The following is a 25562-nucleotide window of genomic DNA, read 5'->3' on the forward strand; positions in this document are numbered from 1 at the left end:
CTGAAAAATTTTTAAGTGTTAAATAAGGCTATTAAGTAATCACAATAATTGCATTGCTGAGCATTATAACTTTGGTTTGGGAATATGCAGAAATAATCATGGGAAGAAAAGACAGTACATGACCTCACTGAGTTTTTCTAAGGGAAGTTGATCTGGTGGAGCTAGACCTGATAGTCAAGGAATATAAAATGTAGCAAGGTAATACACAAAGGGAATGGCAGCAACCAGTTAGGAATAAGTTCTCATGGACTTAACAGACCACCTCGCAAGCTCCTGGGGACACTTGAATGGAAAGGATCATATCAAGAGTTCTGGAGGGATATTTAACTTGGTGGTCAAACCATTCATTAAGATGTCTGTGTTCCATATTGGAGGCCCGGGGATTTATGCCCATTTCTGCTTCCTACATTTAGCTTCCTATAATTGCAGACCCTGGGAGGCAGCAATGATGGCTCAAACAATTAGGTTTCTGCCACCTACAGGGGAATTCTGAGTTTCAGTCTGCCCGACTCAGCCTTTGCAAGCATCTGGGGAGTGAACCAACGGATAGGAGCTCTCACTCTCCTGTCTGTCTACATCTCTGTCCTTGTGCCTTTTAAGTAAATAAGAAGTTCAAAAGTCCCCTTTATAGTGAAAGTTACAATGTGATAAAGAAAAAGGAACAGAAACAGAAATGCTAAAACAGATGTATTACACCTCCTACAATAATCTGCTGAATACAGACTCATTAGGTCCAGTGCTACGAGATATGGATCACAGTTGCTAATGGTGGTTTATCCATTGCTTAGAGAACTTGCTGTCTTTATTTTTATTTTTATTTATTCATTAAAGTGACAAATGACGTTGGCATGTTGGCAGAGTCAGTAATGTAAACATACTTTTATGTTTACATTATATTATGGCATATGATAGGACACACTCAGAGACATGCTTTGGCTAATTGCATTACAAAATTATTGGACAGTAGCTCTAAATTCTGTTAGTGCTTTGCTCAGTAGATGAAATTAGAGGTGATAGCTCTATGACCCTCCCAAGTTAGGGTTGTGGATCACAGGTGATTTACAGACTGCTGTACTGCAAAGACAGAGCATACATCTTGAGCTTCTGTTTCTCAGAGGCAGAGGAAAGGGTTGCTTTATGTTGACTGAAGTCACAGTAACACCAACCTCATTGAAAGAGCCCATATTTCCATTGCTATCACCAACAGAAATAAAGAATAAGAATAAACATGTTATATTGTCTCAAGCATGTTGTTTTAAAAAGGGAGGCGCTTTACAGGCATGAGGAAAAAGTATCAGTAGGAAAACTCCACTGAGTCTTTGTGTTTCCCATTGCTTTGGGTACTCACTGTTACCTATTCTTCCTCTCTCCTAACCCTCTTGCCTCCCCTAGACTTAGGTGCAGCGCAAAAGTAGAGTATCTAGGCAGTATTGGAGTGAGTCAAGTGAAACTGCCCTTGCTGAAGTTTGATTGATAGAGAGCAGATTTGGGAGACACTCAAAGGGAGTTTGAATGTATCATTTAGCTCCTGAAAAATCCTTGAGACTGAGTTTATGACATGGCTACTCTGGAAGAAAGTTTTGGTCTCATATGGTCAGTTACTTTTGTTGTGTCCAATGTCCATCAACTCTATCTTTTGTTTTACTTCTTGGAAAATGTATGTCAGGATTCACAGAGAGGACAGGAGGGCAGAAGGCAATGCATCATCACTCCCAGCAGTGAACAAGCCAAAGCAATCTCAGAGAAGGTAGATATGCTCAGTGCTCAGTGAGTAGATTGTATTGTCTGCAAAGCGCATTGTTATTCCTGCTGGGAAGCTCAGAATCTCAGTCACTCAGTGGACATGAGAGCAGTGAATCTGTGCTGCTGATTGAACGGATGCTGTCTTTAGGAGTATGGCCTTTGTGTAGCATCTTCCTCCTTTTCTTCATTTCTATGATATACATTTAACTGAGCAGCAGAACTAACCAGGCTCTGAGAATAATAAGTATCATCGCTTTTTTCCCTTTTTTTAAATCTTGGGTCACATGGTGGTTGGGTGGACAATCTTGGACTTCTTAGATGATTGTGTCTCTGGTCCTGCTACAAGGATTGCGAATGACTCTTCGGGAGTATATTGCATCTGAACTTCACACAAAACATTAGTGGGCACTGGGTGTTTGAAGTGCATTTTCCTCTTTGCTATACTGAGAAGTGCCTGAACACCTAAGTAATGTGTGTGTTCACCCTCCAGTGTCCAACAATCACATCTGTTTACATACTATTATGTGCCAATAATTTTGGCACAGCATCCAGACATTTTCAAAAATCGCTTTCTGTTAAAAATTTATGTTGTCTTTTTTTTATGTTGCTAATTTTTGTGAAATCCCATGCTTAAAGTTTTGAGAAAGTGTATACTCAGTTTGATTTTAAATTATGTCATCAAGGCACAAAATAATACCCTACTGGCTTGGTAACTTGATGTAGTTTACTAAGATGATCACTTAAGGAAAATTTTGCATCATTATAGTACAGGCTGTAGGAATAGAAGAGCTGAAATCACAAGAGGGTATTTGGAAGAGCTAGAAAGAATGGCACCAATGAAATATGTGTATTTAATGGTTACTTACTTACAGACATACTACACACACATGACACACATGCACAGAGATTGAGAGGAGAGTGAGAGGAAGAGGGTAGAGAAAGGGATAGATATATAGATTCATACATATGAAGAAGGCAATGTATTGGGCCTGATATGATAGCCTGGGGTAAATCCTTGCCTTGCATCCACCGGGATCCCATATGGGCACCAGTTTGTATCTTGGCAGCTCCACTTTCCATCTAGCCTCCTGCTGGTGGTCTGGGAAAGCAGGAAGAAGCTCCTGGCTCCTGGCTTCAGATCAGCTCAGCTCCAGCTGTTACAGCCACTTGGGAAATGAACCAGTGGATGGAAGACCTTTCTCTCTGTCTATCCTTCTCTCTGTATTTGTCTTTCCAATAAAAACAAATAAATCTTTTTAAAAAAGGATAACATATATTTTAATCGTATTTTTAATAGAAAATGATTTTTAAAATGTCTGGATGCTGTGCCAAAATTATTGTGCCTTATATTATTTCTAATCATTAAGATTACCCAATAAATTATGTAATTTTATTGTTCTTTTACACAAGTCTGAGACCACACAGCAGCTATGAGGGTGCTTCGAAATGTTCATGAGAGGGGCTGGCATTGCGAAGTAGCAGGTGAAGACATCACCTGCAATGCTGGCATCTCACACGGATGCTGGTTGCAGTACTGGCTGTTCCACTTCTGACTGAGCTTCCTGCTAATGCATTTCGGAAAGCATCAAAGCATGACCCACGTGCTTTGGTCCTTGCACCCACATGCGAGAGCCTGAAGAAGCTTCTGGCTCCTGACTCTGGGCTGGCCCAGCTCCAACTGTTGCAATCAGTTGGACAGTAAATTAGTGGATGGAAAATATCTTTCCTCTCTCTATCTCCCTCTTTCTCTCTGTAACACTGCCTTTCAAATCAATAAATCAATATTTTTAAAAAATCAGTCCATGAAAGATTTACATTATATTTCAATGGAACTTTGCACAAAATTTTAGAGTGCCCTTACATGCAGCAGAACAAAGATTCAAATTAGGCTTCTCTGACTCCAAGATCAACTCTTTTTCAGTTATCTTGTAAACCATAGGTTTTGTGTTTTGTCAAATGAGTAATTTCCCTTGGCTTTTTTCTGTTTTGTTTAATAGCTCAAAATTTATGTCCAGCCAGAGCAAAGTCACACAGCTGAATATGCTGCAAATGTGACCAACATTATTTTTGATTATTTTGAGGAATACTTTGGTGTGAATTACTCTCTTCCTAAATTAGGTGAGTATCCATTTTTTAATTTTCTAGTTTTAATATTGCTCTTATTTTTTAACCTCCTTTATTCCAATGTTTCACCATCAGTTAATGGCAGAAGCCCTACGAGCCTTTATTTTATGAATAAAGTATGTGCTTTTTGCTGACTCAATACTTTAAAAAATCCATTCTGAATTCTTCTAAGAATAATGCGCTTCCCTGTTTTTATCTGATAAACATGTTATCTTTGGTTTCCAAATACAATGAACCTATGTACACGTAACTACAGAGTTTAGCAGTGACAGGGCCAGAAATGGCAACCTAGATCAGTTGATTCCGGAATCAGTGCCCATCCCCACAGCTCCCATTGTCCTTATTTTTTCAGAGTTGGAAGCTAACGGGGCTAAATGATGTTGTAAGAGTCCCATGTGCTTCCAATCTTTCCATTGTTGCACAAGAGTAATTCTAAATTATCCAGCAGTTAAAATAAAATACGGATGCTATTTGAGAACTTTTTTTTTTTTTTGGCATGAGAGGGAGACTTTTTTTTTTTAACTGAAATGGATGGGCCTGGCGCAGTAGCCTAGCGACTAATGTCCTCAGCTTGCACACGCCGGGACCCCATATGGGTGCCGGTTTGAGTCCTGGCAGGCTGGCTTCCCACCCAGCTTTCTTCCTGTGGCCTGGGAAGGCAGTCAAGGGTGGTCCAGGGCTTTGGAATCCTTCACCTGGTGGGAGACCTGGAGAAACTTCCTGGCTCCTGGCTTTGGGTCTGCTCAGCACCAGCCATTATGGGCACTTGGAGGATGAGTCAGCGGACTGAGGATCTTCCTCTCTGTCTCTCCTCCTCTTTGTATATCTGACTTTCCAAGAGAAATAAATAAATCTTTCAAAAAAACAACAACCAGAAATGGAGCTGTAATCAAAATGGTATGGGAGTGAAACTTTCATCAATGGCAGAAATATTTTATCAATAAATTTGACTGGTATCAGCAGAACTTTCAATGGAGCACCCATGGAGATATTTGTAGGGATGAAGTTAATAGAAAAAGCCAAAGCAGCTGCCTACTGGCTTCCTTTCCTCCATGTCTGCTCTTACTCCAGCAAATCAACATTGTAAAACCAAAGTCTGTGTGTGAGGACAGTGGTGGCAACAAACAGGCTTGTAGTTGCCGTGTTTTTTTGTTTTGTTTTGTTTTGGTTTGGTTTGGTTTTTACCAATGAAAGCTGTTCCACTTTTTTTGATTGCTTGACAAATGTGAGAGGAGATAGAGAGGTAACTTTTTGTAGAAATTCAATCAGTATATAGTAAAATCTTAAGCACATCATTTTAAAGGGCTTCCCCCCTTATCTTACTTGGTACTGCCCAAGACAACCTGGAAAGTGAACACCCCATCAGGTTTTCTCAACTTCTCACTCATTTTTTTATTCTCGATCATGTACATTTTTATTCTTTTTAGGAAGCATGAACTCTTCTTAGGACTCCTTAGCACTGGCTTCTGTGTTTATTATACTCCAAAAGTTAAATATGCTGGTGTTGATTAAGTACAATATAAACGTTCACCAGAAAAAAAAAGAATGCCCCAAATCCCCTTTGTACACAGATTACATGTAAGTTATACTCTACAGCATTACGGAAAATATTGGCCCATGAAGGAGACACTTCCCTATTCAAGCCTAAAAAATGAAGATAACATGGAAAGGAAACTACCATCATCTTGACCTTTATGATATTTCCCTTCTCATTTTTTTAATAAAAAATGTTTATCCAGTACAGAAGTGTTGCCCCATATATTAGGTGAAAATCCAATTGATTTTCACTCCTTTGCCTTCAGTGATACATTCTATTACATTCTAACTATGGCCGATTAACCATGGAGGCAGGATGCTGTCCACTGATCAACCGAGTATTTTCTATTTTGGAATTTAGTGTAGATTTACTGAGCCATGATGCTTGAGTATAGATGCCATCAAAAAGAAACAGAGGAAACTCAGCACAGAATGCAACATTTTGGGTCTGAAAGGGAATGGAGAGAGACTATAGCCAATTCCCTGTTTCTCCAGTCTGTTCAAAACGTAGAAGTGGATGGTAGGCTATCAGACTGTTAGGGATTCTGGTTGACTTAAAACTACATGGAACTAGGGAGATGTGAGTTTCACATTCTCTTATCTCCTATCTGCATCTTCTGATGGAAGTCTTTGAGCACTTTGAAGTTCCCTATATCGAAGTCCATTGAAAACTTACCTCTCGTTTTGATCACAGTTTATCCTTCAAGCTGATGCTTTTTAATTCTCTAAATGAAAGTTATGGCAGTTAGAAATATGTACCAGACAGACAGACAAAAGGCAAAAAGTAATAAAAACCAAGAGAAGAACATTACCATGAGCATCCCACTTGGAAAAAAGGAAATGCTGAAGTTTAGAGCCAACAGGAAGAACACCATGGAAATTCTGAGTGCATTAGAACTGAAATGTTTGCACAAATGATTACTGTTTTTGACTCTCAGGAATTATTTTTAACTTAAAAAAAACATTGACTTGAAGAACTTAATTTGGTGAGAGCTGCTATGAACAAATGGAAAGAATGTGTATCTTACTGGACTCTTGCTTTTTCCCTAGATCAAATTGCTATTCCAGACTTCGGCACTGGTGCTATGGAGAACTGGGGTCTCATCACATACAGGGAAACCAACTTGCTTTACGACCCAGAGGAATCAGCCTCATCAAACCAACAAAGAGTGGCTGCTGTGGTTTCCCACGAACTTGTACATCAGGTATCAGAGCTTAACTTCCAAGGAGCTTGTTTTGAAAAGTTACTGAAGAGATGAGCATTCGGCATAGCACTTGGAAAGATGTGGTAGGGGATGCCTGTGTATCCTATGTTGGAATCCTTAAGCTGAATTCCAGCTCAGTGTCTAATTTCTGCTTTCTGCTGAAGTACATCCTAGGAGCAGCAGGTAATGGCTTAAGTAATTGTGTACCTGTACCCATGTGGAAGACCTGGACTGAATTTCAAGTTCCTGGTTTCAGCTTGGCCCAGCCCCAGATACTACAGGCATTTAGAAAGTGAACCAACAGATGAACGTTTTTCTTTGTCTTTCTGTCTCTGCCTCTCTGCCTTTCAAATAATAAAGTGAAAACAAACATTTAAGCAGATATCAAAGTGACTTAATACCACAGAGGAATCAGATGATTTACCACATAGCATATAAGAATTAAGCAACTCAGGGAAATTTTATGGAAATCTTTCTTAGCCCTAGTAAACATTTAATAGTAAAGAAATTTAAACATATTAAAAGCATATAGACACATTAAAACACATTGTTTTGCTGTTGGTAAATGCACCAGAAGCCTTCCTATAACTTTTTATACTCCTAGTAATATCTCTTTTAAAGGATTTACTTGCATATTTTCAGTCAGACTTACAGAGAGAGTGAGCAAGCGCATGCTTCTGTTTGCTGCTTTACTTCCCAGTCAGGAACAGTTGCCAGCCGTGGACCAGATCGGAGCCAGGAGGAGCTTCATCTGAATCTCCCACATGGGTGGCAGAGGCACAAACACTTGGACCATCTTCTGCTGCTTTTTCCAAGTTATTAGTAGGGGACTGGATGAAAAGTGAAGTGGGGATTTGAACTGGTATCCACATGTAATGATGGTATTGTAGGCAGCAGCTTTACCTGTTATGCCAAAATGCTGCTTCCTCTACCCAAATAATACCTAAATAAAGGGTTAAATTGAAGAGAATTTAGTAGCATTTAGCACTCCTGTAGAGATGGGCACTTTACCTAGTAGTTAAGACACTACTTAAGATATCCATGTCTCAAATTGAAGTATCTGGATTGATTCCCTAGCTCCAATCACTGACTCCAGTTCCCTGATGTTGTGGATCTTGGAAGGCAGCAGAAAATGGCTCGAGTACCTGCGTTCTTGCCACCTGTGGGGCAGATCTGGATCGTGGCCCTGACACAGCTCCAGCCATTGTGGGTGCTTGGGAAGTGAAACGGTGAATGGGAGCTCTCTCTCTTTCTGTTTCTCTATTTATGTCTCTCTTCCTGTCAAATTAATAAATACATTTTAAAATTCTTAATTGGTCTATTTGAAATGCAGAGTAACAGACACCCACACAGAGAGAACCAGATCTTCCATTCATTGGTTCAATTTCTGAATGCCTACAACAGCTGGGATGGGGCCAGGCTAAAGCCAGGAGCCAGGAATTCCACGTGGGTCTCCCACATGAGTGGCAAGAACTTAAGTCCTTGAGTTTTCATCCACTCCCTGACGTATATTCATTAGAACCTGGACTGGAAGCTGAGGCTGGACTGTATCCTAGGTACTCCACTATAGGATGTGAAAGTCTCAAGCAGTAACTTAACCTACTGTGCCATATGCCTGCTTTGAAAAGTAAAGCCTTTGTAAAAACAATAAAGCAAGAACTAAATACTTAGCATCTTGCTTATCACTTCTGTGTCATAGTAATAAAATTAACATGGACAAATACATGTTTTGCAATTTTCTAGCTCTCTGACATAAAAATAAGAATTTAATGAGCTTATATGTCATTGCTTATAATTTCAGTGGTTTGGAAATATTGTGACCATGGACTGGTGGGAAGACTTGTGGTTAAATGAAGGATTTGCTTCTTTCTTTGAGTTCCTGGGAGTGGCCCATGCAGAACCAGATTGGCAGATGGTAAGCCCTAAATATCAAAACTCCTAATTTCTATTTTCCTCATGTAAAGCAGATGGAAGCCTATGGATCTATGTTTGGGGCTGAGTGCAGTGGCAAGGTGAGAATTCAGATATGAAAAGAGTAGAGCCAACTGGTTTCCATGAAACTTGACCTTGCCTACACCTTTTGCCCAGTTTCTAGAGGGCAAACTGACACCCATGACCTGTAAATACTCTTGACAGTCATTCAAGGCAAGAAAAAAATTATTTAACATAGAAAATGACAATGCTCGATTCAAGAAAATATGGCACAAATCCTTTGAAAAATGTCTGTTTCATTAGACAGGTTGCTGAAATTATATGATAAAGAGATATAAGAACATGAAGTTGGTTACACTCAAACTTAATTTTTGAATGTGCCTTTGCTTGGGTGTACAGCCAGGAATTTGACCTTGAGCAAATTACATAATTCATCTCTGAGCCAGCTGTGTTCAAAGGACAATGTTCTCTTTCCTATAAGCTTAAAATCTCCCCATAGTAACAAATAATGACTGTTAACATATAGTGAAACGAAAGCTCCTATAAAGTTTATCTACAGATTTTTTTTTCTTCAAAAAATGAGGTTTGCTTATTACTTAGTCTGTACAGGCATTATAATCTGATTAACACATGGGGATACTTCAAAGAAAAACTTTACAAATGAGCATGGATAAAGGCAAGTGGTTTTCAGAAAAATATTTTGAAAATCCTTACATCTGAGTAAATATGTGTGTAGAAGTAGAGAATAACAAGAGGTTGCTGGCTATGCAGAACACTTCCCCCTACTGGACAAAAAGTCAAATCCTTGAAGCCCTTCTAGTTTCCTTTAGCCTATTATAAAAGGTTATAAACTGATTTGCGACACTTCCTGCTTAAAGAATTTAACCAGTCAGCCCCTAAAGTTTGGGACTTTTCCGTGGAAAGCCGTCCTGTGCCTCATAGCATGCTGTGCACCGTCCCTGGCTTCTCTCCACTTATTAGTGCTGGCAACCCTCTCAACCCAGACAGTCAACAATGTCTCTACCCATCTCCAAATGTTCAGGGGAACAAAATCACCTGCAAGAACCATTCATGTATACTTAAAATGAATGATTTCATGATACAATGGAAGTAAACCATAGACATACACAATTACTTTCTGCATTATTTTCCTAAGATAACTTGATAACAAGCTGTTTTAAGAAAATGTAATACTTTAAAATTGTCGAAGGGCTAATACAACAAACTTAGCTGGCACCTGTAGCAGCAGCATCCCATGTAAGTGCTGGCTCGAGTTCTGACTGCTCCATTTCCTATATGGGCTCACTGTTGATGACCTGGGAAAGCAACTGAAGATGGCCCACGTCCTTTTCTCACCCGTGTGGGAGAATTAGATGGAGTTCTAGGCTCCTGGTTTTGACCTGGACTGACCTAACTTTTGTAGCCATTTGGGAAAAGAATAAGTGGATAGAAGATCTCTTTTTCCCTCTTTGCTTCCATCTGTCAAATAAATATTTTAAAAAGTATTATTGTCCAATATCCAAATTTAAGTGCTTCAAAAATACCAAGTAAACTTTGGAAGAATTTGGAATGTGATTCTTGATATTTATATGAAATTTAAATACAAAGTACAACATATTCACACTTGGATGTATCTATCTATCTATCTATCTATCTATCTATCTATCTATCTATCTATCTATTTACTTATTTATTTATTTGAAAGAGTTGCAGAGAGGGAGAGAAAGAGAAAGATCTTCCATCAGTTGGTTTACTTTTCAAATGGCCACAATGGGCAGGGGTGGACCAAGCTGATGCCAGGAGCCAGGAGCTTCATCTGAGTCTCCCACATGGGATACTAAGGATGGGCCCATCCTCTGTTGCTTTCCTAGGCACATTATCAGGGAGCTGGATCGGAAGTGAAGCAGCTAGGATTTGAACATTCAGGTTGGCACGAGTATAAGATGCCACCACTGCAGGTGGCAGATTGATGTGTTGCCTTACAGCACCAACCCCTCATCTATTGAATTTTTTCTTCATTCAGCAAACAATAGAGAGGACCCAAAAATGAATCAAACACTCTTCTCATACCTTATGGAGTACTTAATTTTAAATGTTGTGGCTCAATAAATACATAAGAAATTTTGATAAGTATCAAATTTTTCTCTTGAATAATCTGAGGGCGAGGAATTGTAATATAACTTACAAAGATTGCACAGACAATTGGCAACAAAATCAGTTACTATAATCAAATTGATTGATGGTATAGTGGGGTTTTTTTCTACTTACTTAAACTTCCTGGAGGCACAAAGATCAAAATCCAAGTGAAAGTTATCTCGGTTATTAGTTATCACTTGACAGTGCAGCCTTGTCAATTATAAGCCACAAAGTTGGAAAATGTGAAGTAATACAGCATACTCTTGTTTTAGAAACATTTTAATTAGGTTAGGCCCATAAAGCTTCTTTTTAAATTACTAGGGACTTGAAAGAGCTAGACTTCAAGATTTTATTTCTTAAGAATCAAATAATTCGTTTGTTAGGCTCCCATTCTGTGCCTGGTGCAATGCCAAGTGTGTCACATGCATCAGCACATAATCCATGCATAGTTTCAAAAAGTAGCTGCCATCATTGCACCTGTTCCATGGTGAGGGGACCTTCTCAAGTTCCATATCTGGAAAGTGGCAAGGCTGAGCTTTTGAACAAAGAAGTTCGACTAGGTTACTGTACTTCTCAAATTCTCTCTGTATGAGAAAATCTAGGACTGAAACGATAGGTTATAATTTCTTAAACTAATCATGACACATTTACATTACAAATTTACAAAAAGTAAGAACTCAGCACCAAGTTTTGGCTAACTTGACACAGCACCTCACTTGATGCGCAGAACAAATCTGTTGGTGAGAGGCTGATTTAGATCTTGACAAAATCATTGTTGTGTCCTGAAGTCCCTCAGAGTCAGCAGGAACACAGTTCGTGGATGCTCTGTGTTCTTGGCCTGTCGAACAGAAGGAAAAGGAGTCATACAGAGAAGAGAAGGCAGCGGTCACTCTACAGATCAAGCAGGGCAAAAATATGACTCACGTGGAGTCTTCTTGTTTGTTTTAAATTATTTGAGCCACATAGCTTTAATTTTCTTATTTTATCATAATTGGAATGTTAAAATGTAAATTGATATTTAAAAATTACTTATTCCTTTGGCTCCTTCCATCATTCCAGCGTGACCAGATACTGAATGAAGATGTCTTACCTGTACAAGAGGATGATTCTTTAATGTCTTCACATCCAATTATTGTCACTGTGTCCACGCCTGCTGAAATAACATCTGTTTTTGATGGAATATCCTACAGCAAGGTGGGCAAGATACAACCTTCTTTTGAACAATTTCCTGATTTGTGCCTTTCCTTTGTTAAAATTTTATTTTCTTTTTAGTATTGTTTATATAATTGAAAGGGATGCATACCCATGTGAGCCTCTGGTTAGAGCGGAGAGGATCAGACATGGAGGAAGGTGGTGAAACAAATGTTTTTGGTTTTTTTTTCTATGTCCCCAGGAGAAGGGGGGGAGAGGGCTGCTCATTATTGTCAAAGTGTATCAGCACCCTGATATGGGGGATGGTCATTTGATGTGGGGAAGAGTGTTACGTGAGTGTTTTTGATAGTTCTGAGATGTTGTTGGCTTCATTGCTCAAGGGCTGAGAAAATTTTTTCAAGGTCTTTTGGCTGCCAAAGTCCATCTTGATGCATCCACAGATCCAGGAGCATGTTGCAAAGCTTGGCCAGGAAAATTGTTTAACCTGTTCTGTTTTCCCTCCTTTGATGAGGCAGCAGCATCCCCTGCTGTCCACTGCACAAGCTTCAGCAACTGAGGAGGCCCAGTGCTAATACATACACTCCAAGATCAAACCACACATCCCGTGATTTTTTTTCTGTGGTGAGGGTCTGAGTCCAGTGGTCTAGCAAGGGTGTCCCTGAGGAAACCTTGTCTGGGATGACCTCAGGCTTAATTCTTTTGTGTGTCAACCAGTGTAGGGTCAAGTTCAGTGTGCTGTCCGTATTGGTCAATGCACACACCAGTGGATGCAGCTGCCTGGTCAGTTCTGCCCTAACCCCATGTTTTACGCAAACTGATGGGTGCTGTGTGGCCCAGTGCAGCCAGTCTGCATGGACTAAGTCTTCACAAATGCCAGCAGGTGTTACGGCCTAGTCCCCACCAGATCTGCCCCCAGACCTGGTTTTTGCTTGTCCTGGCATGTGCTGTGGCCTAGTCTAGCCCAGCCCACATCCCATCAAGCTCTTCAGCACACCCATGGGTGCTGAAGCTTAGCTCAGCCTGGCCCACCCCCAGCCTGGCCCATACATATACCAACAGGTGCTACTGCCTCTCCCAGCCTGACCCACCACAGCCCTGGTTCTCATATTCAGCAACAGGAGATATGCTAAGCATGGGAGTGCTCACAGTTCCCCTGCCAAGTATGCTCCCAGCCCTAGATTTTGTGCCTGCCTGTGGGTACTAGGTCTAGCTTGACATAACTCTTACCTGGTCTTGGCACTTGTCAGTGGGTACAACAGCCTAGCCCAGCCTGGCCTAGCCCAGATGTTAGCTGATGGGTGGTACAGCTCTGCCTGTATTGGTCTGTCTCAAGTCCCAGCTCTCTTGCTCACCTGTAGAAACAGTGGCCCAACAGAGGAGTCCTGGAGGTTCCCCTGCTAGTCCAGCTTCCAGCCCTAGGTTTTTACACTTGCCAGAAGGTGCTGCATCCCTGTCTGAGATGACCCGCCCCCAGAGTTGGCATTTGCCAACGGGAGCTATAACCTGGCTCAGCTCAGCTTGCTCACAGTCCAATTTTTAAAAAAGATTGATTTATTTTTATTGGAAAGGCAGAATTACAAAGAGAAGCAGAGACATAGATAAAGATTTTCCATCCGCTGGTTCACCCCCAAGTGGCCGCAACAGCCAGAGCTGAGCTGATCCAAAGCCAAAGTCCAGGAGCTTCTTCTGGGTTTCCCATGTGGGGGAAGAGTCCCAAGGCTTCAGGCCATCCTTGGTTGCTGTGCCAGGCCACAAGCAGGGAACTGCAAAGCAAGTGAAGCAGCTGGGACACAAACCATCCTTCATGGGTTCTAGCACATTGAATGTGAGGACTTCAGTCATTAGGCTACCAGCTCAGACTCTCCCAGTCCAACTCTTACCAGCAGATAGAGCAGCCTAGCCCAATCTGACCGTCTCCCACCAGCAGCTCTCAAGTGACTGGTGCATGTTGCAGCCCAGTGCAGCCCAACCTACACCCCATTCTGCTTCTCACTGTCTGGTGACTGCTGTGAACTGAGCTCTCCAGCCTACTCCCAGCCCACAAATATGTCAATGGGCATTGCGGCTCAGCCTGGTCTGACCTGCCCCTAGCCCTTCCTCGCACATTCAGGAGCAGGAGCTGAGGTCTAGCTGAGGAGTTCCCCAAATTCTCCTACCAGACCTGCTTCAGGAAACAATCCCCACGTGCTGGCAAGTGCTGCTGCCTGGACTGATCTGCTGGAGCCCCAGTCCTGGCACTCACTGGCAAGTACTGTGGCCTAGCCTCATTGGCCCAAACCCATTCTGGTTCTCACCAATGGGTGCTACAGACTACCTCAGCTTGTCCCAATCCCAAAACTAGCTCTCATGTGAACCGGTGGGTGCTGCTGCCCAGCTTGGCCTGTCTCACACCCATCCTGGCTCTTGAGTGCCAGTGGGTGCTGCAGCTTCGTGCAATCTGGCCCGCCCACAGCCCTGGCTCTCGTGCTCATCTGTGGGAGATACAGCCCAGCAGAGCATTCCACGGAGTCCCTCTGGGCTCATTCCCAGCCCTGGGTCTCACACACACTGGCGGGTACTTTGACCCAGTCCGGTGTGTCCTGCCCACAGTCTCAGCTCTCGCTGGTGGGTATTACAACCTAGCCCAGCTGGGGTACCTAATAGTGTGAATATGGTTAGACTGTGCTATTGGGTTCTGGAATATAGGGTAGGATTTATTCTGAATGCTAAACATGCAATCGTTCATGCTTTCAGCAGAACTGGTGGTTATTGCCAATGAGATATTTCAAACAATTACTAAAATTTTTCTTTCCTTTTTTGCTTATAAATGTTTTAATCCTAACCATTGAGCATTTAGACTTTATGTATCAAATTTTAAATTGCTTTATTTGATTTTTTGAATACAGTTAATCTTTTTCTGTCATGCTTTCAACAAGATATACTGGATCTGGGTGTACCTTTTCTGGTAGAATTCTTTACTTCTAACAGTAAAGATTTAAATCTTGGAAGAAACTACTTTTAGTTATTTTTAAGTAAAATGCGATAACTTTGTTTATGTAATATACCCATTAATTTTTTTTGAAAAGTTGAAGAATTTTGTGCCTAAATTAAATACTTATATAGTATTATGTATTGATTTTTTATTATATACTTCTATCTACAAAATATATTTTTTGAAAGAAAATATATTGAGTAAATTGCACAATTCTTATCCTGACATAACTGTTTTCATTCACCAAAGAATTGTGGATTTTTTGGTATTCTTTCTATTTCATTAAGAATAGCTCCATCTGCTGGTCAGTGGCAGAAGTGCACTAGCTATTTGTGTCTGAAGTTACTAAATGATGGCCTTTTACACACATTCTTGATTTTTCAGTATTTTAGACATATATATAATACTAAAATATTAATATTTTGTAAATATACATGTATATGTTTATATATACATATAGTGGAGTGACATATAATATTTTCATCTTAAACTCATAGGTCTCTATCCACATCATTCATCAGCATTGTCTTGAAGATTATAAATAATGTAGGATCGTGAAATGCTCATCACTAGTCCCTTGTGCATTCATCGTTGTTTCAGTTTGTCTCTTTCCCATCATAGGGAGCTTCCATCCTGAGGATGCTGGAAGATTGGATCACACCAGAGAAATTTCAAGAAGGCTGTCAGGTACTGCTTTCTCTTTCTAGTGGTGTTAGAAGCCAACTGCAGTGACATGCGGCTGGTGGTGTTAAGCTATGTGCTTGCTTCATCAAGGATAATTTTCTTATCACTTTCCTTACTCAGAGCTAGATAATACAGCAAATGATGAAAGGCGACACTGTGTCCAGTAGTGTGATCACATTGTGCCTAATCGTCAAGCGAGCCCTTCCTCTGGGAGCTAGTGACCTTGGCTCCGGCTGCTGTAACAAAACACACCAGTCCCTTCGCGAGCACTAGACCTCGGCACCACATCTCTACCTCTGTACCTGCCAAAGGATGTTTCCAAATACCATTATATCAGGGGTCAGGGCTTTAGCGTGTGTGTCTGGGGCACACAACGGGACAGGAAGACTGGAATGTGTCTGTAGGGGTCTTCCCTTACCATGAACGTAAGAGTCTTCCTTCTCTTTGGGTTGGAAGATGTTTACTACCAATGCTGTCCTGATGAGAGTCAGTGCATAGAGCTGCTTCCTGTGGCAAACAGCAATGGCAGTAAACCTTGCGCTCATCCTGTTGAGTGCGCCACTCCAGCAGATGCTTCAGTTTCATTTGTTGTCTTCTCACAGACACAAACGTGATTGTCTGAGCTTGGTTTTTGTCAAAACAGCTTCGGGGGTCCCTACAAACGCTCTGTCAGCATGTTGTCCCCATTGCCTCCTAGCAATGAAAGCATCTTCCCACCCCACCTTCCGTTCCTGCTCCATCCTCCCTACTGTGATATTCCAGGCGGTTATCAAGGGCGCTGGTGAATCGCAGCCTGGAAACGGGAGACAGGTGGCTGCAGCGCCCCCAACAGCTTTTTACAAGCAGAACCAGTACTTCTTTGGGGCAGGATTCCTTGGGGATGATTCACACCTTCTAAATGTGTCATTCTGTTGTCTCTGTGCTACCCTAAAGGGAAATGGTCCTCTTGCATCCAATAGTAATATCCTCAAGTGATGATTAAAAGTAACAATACCAAGAATACTATTTAGGGGAGGCCACCATACACTTTACTACTCTGTCCATCACTATACATTGTCTGGGCATTTAGGGCAAAGGGAGAAGCTATGTGTGGTGCTTCCATGTAGGCCAGATGCCTTGCTACTTTTCCATAAGCCTTAAACTGATATTTTATCAGGTCTTTTCTATCACAAGCGCCTTTAGTGAGGGACCTGTCTTCTGTAGTTTTATATATATATATATATAGTCTACACAGGCCTCGTTGTATGCACTATACACATGACTATTAGGTAGTCCATTAAATATATGTCACATGAAAGAATGGGCGAATAGTGTGTAATAAATAATATGGAACTTTAGGGCTGCCTTGGTGGCTAATCTTCCCCCTGCAAGAGCTGGCATACACTGAGTGCCAGTTGGTGTCCTGGCTGCTCCATTTCATTCCAGCTCCCTATGTCTGGCCCGGGAAAGCAGCAGAGCGTAGCCCAAGGATTTGGGGCCCTGCACCCATGTGTGAGGCCAGGAAGTAGTGGTTGTCCATTCCTTTCTTGGGCTCATTTATTCTCTCCAAACCCAACCTCAGGTAGGTACAGAGTAGGAGGGGAAACAAGAGCCAAATCAACAGGAAGATCCTTGATCCTTCAACTATGCATAAAAAGGTATAACAGATCACAGGCCACTCATAACCATATGTGAGCACAAAATACAACTAAAAACTCTTTCCACCCTTCTGATCTGCTGCACTTTCGGGGGTATCCCTGAGACGGTGGGAATGAAAAGCGTCCTCCCCCCTTTCTGGCTCGCCGGGAACTGAGACATTCTTCTTTTCCTTGTGCACTCACCAGTGCCCCTAATTAACTACAGCCTACACGGTGACGGCGTTTTTCACGAGAATGGCTGCATCGTGATGATGCAAGGTGGTGAAGGAGGGAATTTCCCCACACAGAGAGTTCCAAAGCACTAATATCAACCAGCAGAGCAAAGTCAGCACTGTTTAACACCCCGCTTATGCAAATTTCCATCCAGCCTCTAGTTCACTAGAAGTCATGCATTGAAACAAGAATGATGACACAGACCAAAAACTTTGACCCGAGATTGGGGATTCTACTCACAGTGATCTCGGACAAATCCCTGCCCCTCTGCAGGCACTCAGACAGTAAGGCTAGGCAGGGATTTTCACCTCCACAATACGGGAGTTGCATCAGGTACTGTAAGCAGCCTTCTGGTCCCCAGACTGTAGGTTGCTCAAAACATTGCAAAATCTCTTGTAGTAAGGTAAACTCTGCCACAGTAATTTTCAGAAGCTACCATTCTGTAGAAACTGTCATTAACACATGATTATAATTATTATTATATTGAGTGCCCAATTATTTTATCAAGAGGCATTGAATGGCATGGACCCTCTGGGTTGGTCACCCAAAACTGACAGAGAATAGCAAATTTGCTTCTTCTCCCTGCCTTTGCCTGCCCTCTAGTGGCAGTGTGAAGAAGTGATTTAGTAAAAACAAATACGGAGACTCCAAGCTCACCTCAACCGTTACCCAAATTACTTAGAATAAGGATAGTCTTATTCTCTTTCTCGCTCCCACCCAACCCCCTCGGTGCTTGAAAAAAAAAAAAAGAGGAATGCAGAAGATACAAGATACTGTGACTTGGGTGTGACAATTACAGTAATTGAGAGTGAAAATAGTATGTACACAGTTAATCACTTAAGAAGGTTCTATGAGTATTTGTGCCAAAACCCTCCATGCTCGAAATGGAGCAATTCTAGAAAGTAGTAACAAGGAGACCGTGGGAACTGTGGAAACCCCAAGTGGCGTCAGGGAAATTCTGCGGATAAGTCATATCTTATCTGAAAACTCCTTAGTGAGAGGTTTGCCGGAGAGAATTACCCAAAGCAGAAAACTCCTACTTGAAAGTTTTATGTTTTCAAAATACTTGAGGAGTAAAGACTTTATTCTCTAAGGTAAATAATCTCTCAATCTGTCCATCATTGCATCATCTTTATTCAGAAGATAGTTTGTCCTTTTCTGCAGAGCAGTCCCCTACCTGCAGGCCACACGTGGCTGACTGCCCATGACTTAGGATCCAAGAAGGCAAGGTTTCCACATTTTCAAATGGTTTGGGAAAAATCAAAAGAAGAACATTTCGTAGTATAAAAATGAGGAGAGATGCAAACTCAGTGTGCACGGGTAATGGTTTATGGGCAGAGGGCTGTACCCATTCATACACACATCGTGTTGGCTGGCTTTATTCTGGGGGTGGCAGCAGAATTGAGTAGTTGTGAGTAGGCATTCAGTTCATGTTGTGGAAGCAAAAGAAAAGCTAACTTTGTTTTCTAAAATATTTGTCATCTTTTATTGTCAGAGGTACTTGAAAAATTACCATTTTCAAAATGCAAAAACTTCAGATTTTTGGAAAGCCCTGGAAGAGGTAAGGAAGTGTACATCTCTCAAATCTTCTTTGCCTAGTTTAAATATTATTTGTCATTTATCTGATTAGGCTGTTTTTTTATTTTGTTACTCTGCTCGTCTCTACCTCCTTTACAATTGTAGGCGAGTGGTCTTCCAGTGGCAGAAGTAATGAACACTTGGACCACACAGATGGGTTACCCGGTGCTCAGCGTGCGCAACGGGCGGCACATCACACAGCAGCGCTTCCTGTTGGACTCAAATGCTGACCCGTCCCAGCCAACCTCAGAACTTGGGTAAGGCTTTCTAGGATGCATTTCAAAAGGAAACATCAATGTGGCAGAAGTACTGTCCATTTGCTTGAGATGTGACTGACGGGTGGTGATGTAACTTGCAGTACCTTTATGGCACACGGGGATTCAAAAACAGCTGAAGGGGCTCCATGTTTTATAGGGTGGCTACATACACACAAACACACACACATACACACACACATACCTGTGTCCCATTTCTCCAGACATCACTGTGTACAGAAACGGGAACACTGAAAGAAATAATTCTGAGGATACCAAGAAACTAACAAGGAGAGCCACATGTATTATAGGATGCTGGAAGATAGCTCACAGATGTATGGACAGGGAACAAACATCCTGAAGAATAGCAGTAAGGGGACAAAGAATGGCAAATATTACAAGGGGACTGGGTTGGGGCCCAGTGAAGCATGAGTGTGAAGGGCCAGGTGAGGAATGAGACTGGAGCAGGGCACTTGCTAGTTTACGCGTAGGACAGCTTGCCTGTGGGCCCTTCCCCTCACACTTTCTCTCCGTCTGCTCCCAATCCCTTCTCTGTACAGAACTCTCAGAAACCTGGCCCTGACCTTGGACAAAAATCCAGAGAACTTGTCTCCTGAATCAGTTAACTTGGACAGTAGTGTGGAGCTAAGGATTTCCCTTGGGTTGGAAAGCCCAGATGTGGCATCTCTGGCATAAGTCAGTACCCTAACTAACCCAACCCTAATCCCACCCCTAACCCTGTCCCCCTCAAACATGGATGAAGTGTCCAGTCAGACCTGTTGTGTTGCATGAAAGTCTGTTCCAAAATATAGGTCCTGCCCCCATGGGAGGGAGATTACAAGAAAATCATTAAGAGTTAACTATTTAGTTTTTCCACTGTTACAATTATTTATTCATTTATTTATTTTGTCATTTATTTAAAAGGCTAAGAAAGAGAGTGAGATGGAGGCAGCCAGGCAGAGCTATGTGTCTACTGGCTCAACCCCAGGTCCCACAACAGCTAGAGACTAAACCAGGCCTCTGCGTCTCCAATCACATCTCCTGCTTGGGAAACAGTGACCCAAGTACTGACAATCTTACGTGAAAACAACAACAACAACAACAAACGCCTTGATTCTGTAAGATTCATACTTGAAGAAATAGGAAAAAAATTATGAAATACCTTCAGAGATCAAAAAAGCAATTATACTCTTTAAGAGCAGAATGTCTTAGAAAAACAAACTGAAAATGCCATAGCAGCCTGAAAGATTAAATCTCTGGTTAAAAAAATATGCCGTGTGGAAATTAATTTGAGAAATCCTCAAAAAATGTAGGACAAATACGTGTACAACTGGCAAATACAAAAGAAGATTATGGTAATACAGCACCAAAATAAAGAGGGTCCCTTGACGGAAAACAAGTGCTTGAGGAATGAATTACGCTTAAGAAATGATAAAGAGAATTCAGAAAATATGGCCTAGAGGTTAGCATGCACTAGACATTCCACAGCAACCCTGAATGTAAGAGAATTGAAAAATACCTCCTAAATATCAAATTAAGACATATTTTTCAACAGGTGTGTGTCTTTTAAAAATTAGCTCATAGTTAATTTTTTCATTTGAAAGGTAGAAGTATGGAGACATAGAGTTACCATCAATGAGTTTGTTCCCCAAACACTTGTAACAGCTGGGGCTGGGCCAGGCCCAAACCAGGAGGCAGGAACTCAATCCAGGTTTCCCACAAGGGTGGCAGAAACTCAACTAGTAGAGCCATCACCTGATACCTTGCAGGGTGCAGCTTACCAGGGAGCTGGGATTGGAAGCTCAGCTGGGTCTCCACCCTAGGCACTCAAATGTGGTATATAGGTGTCTTAATCCCTGTACCAAATACCACCCATCCCCCTCCCTGTGTTTTCAACTTAATAAATCTATACCCATTCAAACTAAACCAAGAATGAAAGAATAATTAGGAGCCTTTCAGACCTGCAGCCCCAGAAAATCCTTTCCAGTTTTGAAGTTACTTAAGGCTAGGAGAAAGATATGGGAAATGGAGGGTATGCATTATAGAAATGAAAAAGACATGGAATCCAGAATACAGGACCTCCAATGTGAAAAGCCGTTAAGGGAAATGTTCCTAATACCATGGGCACTTGTCAGGGCAGAATGGCTGGCGTTCCGGTGGGTGATCTCCAGAAAAAAGAGGAATTGCCACCCATGTCATAGAAACGGATGGAGTTCCCAGCTCCTGACTTTGGTCTTGTCCTTCATGGGCGTCTGGGGAATGAACCAGCAGATGGGAGCTCTTAACTCTATCTTTGCTTCATAAAATAATAATAATAATTTTTTTTTAAAAGAGGCGTCATTAGCTTGCAGAACTAAGCCCAGAAGCATTTGAAACGGGGTACTTGTGGGAAAAGGGCTGTGGGAAAGGTAAGTAAAGAGCCTGTGGCTCTTCAGCATCAGCTTTTTTAGATTTAATTTATTTACAAATTGTACAAACTCTCCTGGGTATGTAAGATAACATTTAGAATTTAAATTATCCTGCACATATCATTTAAAAGGATACATTTCTTCTAAGTACCACTAGTTAACATTGTATTAAATTCAAGTTCAAGTTCAGAATATGAACACCTGGAGAAGCAGATCTTTTACGTATTTTTTGACTCTGATAAATTGAAACTCGAATGTAATTTATCAGAATTCTTAGACATTGTATCATGTTGAAATCAAATATTTAATTCTGCAAACGAATTTTTCTAAGCATTAAAATTGGGATATTGCATTAGCACTTTCTAAGCCTTTCAATTAAAATTACAAAGCCAATACAAATATTTAGCCTGACGGTTTTGCCAATTGGGACATCTATGTCCTATATGAGGGCACCTGTTTGAAAACAGTCTTAAGATCTTGATTCTGACTTCCTACTGCTGCACATCCTGGGGGCAGTGATAACTCAAACCACCTGGAAGATCTAGATTGATGTCTAGGCTTCTGGCTTCAGCCTGGCCCAGCTTGGGCTGCTGTAGTCCTCTTAAATGAACAAGTGGCTTGCAATCTGGGATTTGGGAATTGAAGTCACATTACCAACACATTTAGGTGCTTTCAAAAATGAAAGCTAATGAAACACTTTCTCATCTGAGAACGCAGAGTGTTCATGATTATTAAGTTAGCTACTTTCTGGTACCTGAATTGGGGAGACACGGTGAGGACCAATTGTGGACACCTTGTGGAGGCTCATCAAGGGCCTCCCTGGACACCTCTGGGACTCAGATCCCTCACAGGAAGTTAAGCTCAGAGAAACTGGATGTCTTGCTGTAATGCAAGTTCTGAAAATGAATAGTTCACACCAAAACCAAGAAAAATCCGCATGCCTAGGCCAGACTGAGGTCTGGATGTACTTCTTTATCCTTTTCTATTTTAGAGAGGAAAAATTACAAAAGAGAAACGTACTTTGATTTTTATTGTTTCCTCTTCATGACACGTAAGTTGAAATCTGACTTTTTTTTCAGGTGATTATTCAGTTACATAAACCACTACAATAATTTCTGTAATTGTGTCCGAAACTGCACGGATTTTTTTTTATAAGGTTACTGTTTTATATTCTAGTAGATTAGGTGGGTCATATTTAATACTTTTAGAGCCTTTGGATATTAAAACTTTGTAAACGTCTCTCTTGGGGAACAAATGTCCATGGGGAGAGTTTCCTAGCAGATGTCCCTGTCTACCACATGGGTGCAGTGACTTGCGAAGTCAAAAGCCAGTCAGCACTGGTTGTAAGTCCATGAGGTCGCATTTTCTAACAATTCCTTGACTGTGAATTCCTCTCCATATGGAAAATTTTATCACCACGTGAACTAAATATATCCTCCGTCGTAAAGACCACTTTTTGTAGTAATAAATCTTTTACTTTTATTCAGTGTGACTAAGGACAAAGAACGACCTTAATATTTACACTTTTTCACATTCACATGCCATTTTCATTTTATTTAGAAGTGTAGACATGTGATCTCTCAGATAATTATTCATAAAGCTAATATACTAGTCCCACTTTAAAAAAAGTAACTTATGTACAGGAAAAGAAACAGAGAAGTTATGTTCTTCCTTGCTAAGAACATGTAAGTCAGTGATAGCTCTTGAAAAAATGACACACATTACAGCAAAAGTGATGTTTATTTTCTGCTTTGAAAACAAAAAGTAATTCTAACGCATGCCTTCATGCCTCCAGAAAAGAATGAGCCTTTGCTCTGGCCCCCATGTTCAACGATTTTCTGTTCAGACACATTCCCATTTGGTAGCCAATATGGTCAGTGAAAGTTATACTATGAGTTGAATGATTTCCTACTTTTTATTTATTATTTAAATAATAATTACTATTTATTATTATTTTTATAATCTAAGATTGGGACAATTTTACTGACCAGGATCTTTTTATAACTCATATGGCCCATGAATGCAGAAGTTATTGTTTTAACTGTGACCCCAAACCATGTCTTAAATGCACCAATTGCACCTCTCCTTCAGGTGCCTGTCTCTATCTGGCAACTTGCTTCACTGTCATACTGCAGTCAATGTACATGGGCAGAATGAAAGTAGGAGAGACTTGTTGATGCCATCAAATTCAGTTTCCTTAGAGAATGTAGGTTGGCTGTATTTAATACCATAAGATTGCTACGTGTTCTGGAGTTCTGAAGGCTGGAACTGTGGTGTAATGGTTAAAGCCACTGCTTGTGACACCAGCATCCCATATGGGTTGCCTGCTAGTGTCTCAGATGCTCCATTTACAATCCAGTTCCCTACTAGGACCTGGGAAAGCAGCAGAAGATAACCTAAGTGCTTGTGCCCATGCACCCATGTGAGAGACCTGGATGAGCTTGTGGCCCCAGCCCTAGCTGCTGTGGCCATTTGGGGAGTGAATCAGCAGATGGAAGAACTCTCTTTCTCTTTGTCTCTCTCTGTGTCCATAGGTCTGTCTTTCAAATAAATAAAATAAATCTTAAAAACAAACAAAACATTACTGATGCTCCTGAATTTTTAGATAATATGCAGGAGATTCTACGATTTTATTATTTATAATTCTTGACATTTTATACTCTCCAAGATGATATTTTGCTAAGATTAGATTAGGAACTGTGATTCTAAATTTATAAAATTGTTGCCTCAGCCTTCTATCATTTTATCTCATGAGACTCTCTCAAAAACCTTGGGACAGAATTTCTGTACATGAGTTACTCGAAATGCTTCTGCCCTTCTTTAGGTATGGTGTAGACCTAAAGACCAAGTTGGAGAGGAAATAAAGTAGGAAATCTTGACAGTGCATATGAGTTACCCAGGACACCTAAGCCCTACATCACCAGGACAGTGAAAAAGTGAACTCTGTTGGCTGAATGTGGCTTCTTCTTTTAATCCCCTTTTATCGGTCATTTGAAAAGTTGTAAGGGTTCTGAGGTTCACTTCTCAGAAGGCAGACTCTCAGCTGCTCAGTCTGATGCAAGTGGCTCACTGTGCAGTGAATCTAAGAATGCTAGCAGCCTGGAAGTGGGAGAGAGAAGAGACGAAAGCCCAACAAAGGTGCCCGGTGAGGCAGGCTCTGACAAGGGGAACTGGCTCAGTCCTGCACTAGACTGTGGAGCAGGTGTGCATCTGCTGGTCCTGACGGACAGATCACACCCGTTAGTGTTTGCAAATGGCCGCTTCCAGGAGAATGTAAATTCTCAAGAATGATCTGGCTTTCCTTACTCGGAGAGATTGAAAGCTGCCTTCTTTGACAGTGACACCTGGGTGTTAGTTATCGGGAGTGAGGTGCACTACTGGGGTGCAGGTGTACACAAATGGTAAAGGGATTCAAGGAATCAGGGGGAAGCACCAGCTAAGTCAGCTGCAGGACTCAAGAAACAATTTATGTGTTTGTTTTATGAAACTTATAGCAAAAAAAAAATTGCACTGCAATAAAACACACAACGGAGAGAGAAAAACCCCTATCCAGTAATGTACTTCAATAGTTATAAAACAAAGGATTACTTCTTTCATGTAGATAGCAAAACTATATTCACCTTGAATGACATAAAACTTATTACATTTTGAAAAGGAAAAATGTCAACCCTAATTCTGTTAGAGGATTGAATGTTGACGGATAAACTTACTTTGAGTTGCAAGCAGAACCAGCCAATGGTAGGTGAGTTCATTTTCCCTCTAGATCACCTGCATGTTCTGATATATGAAATGATACAACAAGCCTTCAGAAAGATATTTAAGATCTCTTTTATGAGATTTTGAGACTAAAATGTTAAATAAATATTAGATGAAAATACAAAGTTACCCCTGGCCCCTGCTCTGTGAAAAAATACTGAGTAGCTAAACAGAACAACTGAAAAACTAAAGCATGTGTACTCGGCGGGTTTTTCTTTGGAGCACACTGGTTC

The 25562-nt window shown here is 41.1% G+C and overlaps 1 protein-coding gene across 1 annotated transcript in view; it reads left to right on the forward strand.

Annotated features, from left to right (window-relative positions):
* Positions 1 to 25562, forward strand: part of ENPEP (glutamyl aminopeptidase) — a 76193-nt gene that overhangs the window by 23345 nt on the left and 27286 nt on the right. The window contains exons 4-10 of the mRNA XM_036495117.2: positions 3741 to 3861; positions 6454 to 6608; positions 8410 to 8523; positions 11736 to 11870; positions 15421 to 15486; positions 18829 to 18894; positions 19017 to 19168. Of these exons, the coding sequence (XP_036351010.2) occupies positions 3741 to 3861; positions 6454 to 6608; positions 8410 to 8523; positions 11736 to 11870; positions 15421 to 15486; positions 18829 to 18894; positions 19017 to 19168 (809 nt within the window). The remainder of the gene's footprint in view (positions 1 to 3740; positions 3862 to 6453; positions 6609 to 8409; positions 8524 to 11735; positions 11871 to 15420; positions 15487 to 18828; positions 18895 to 19016; positions 19169 to 25562) is intronic.

Source organism: Ochotona princeps, chromosome 7 (genome assembly GCF_030435755.1).
Source record: "Ochotona princeps isolate mOchPri1 chromosome 7, mOchPri1.hap1, whole genome shotgun sequence".
Taxonomy (NCBI): Eukaryota; Metazoa; Chordata; class Mammalia; order Lagomorpha; family Ochotonidae; genus Ochotona; species Ochotona princeps.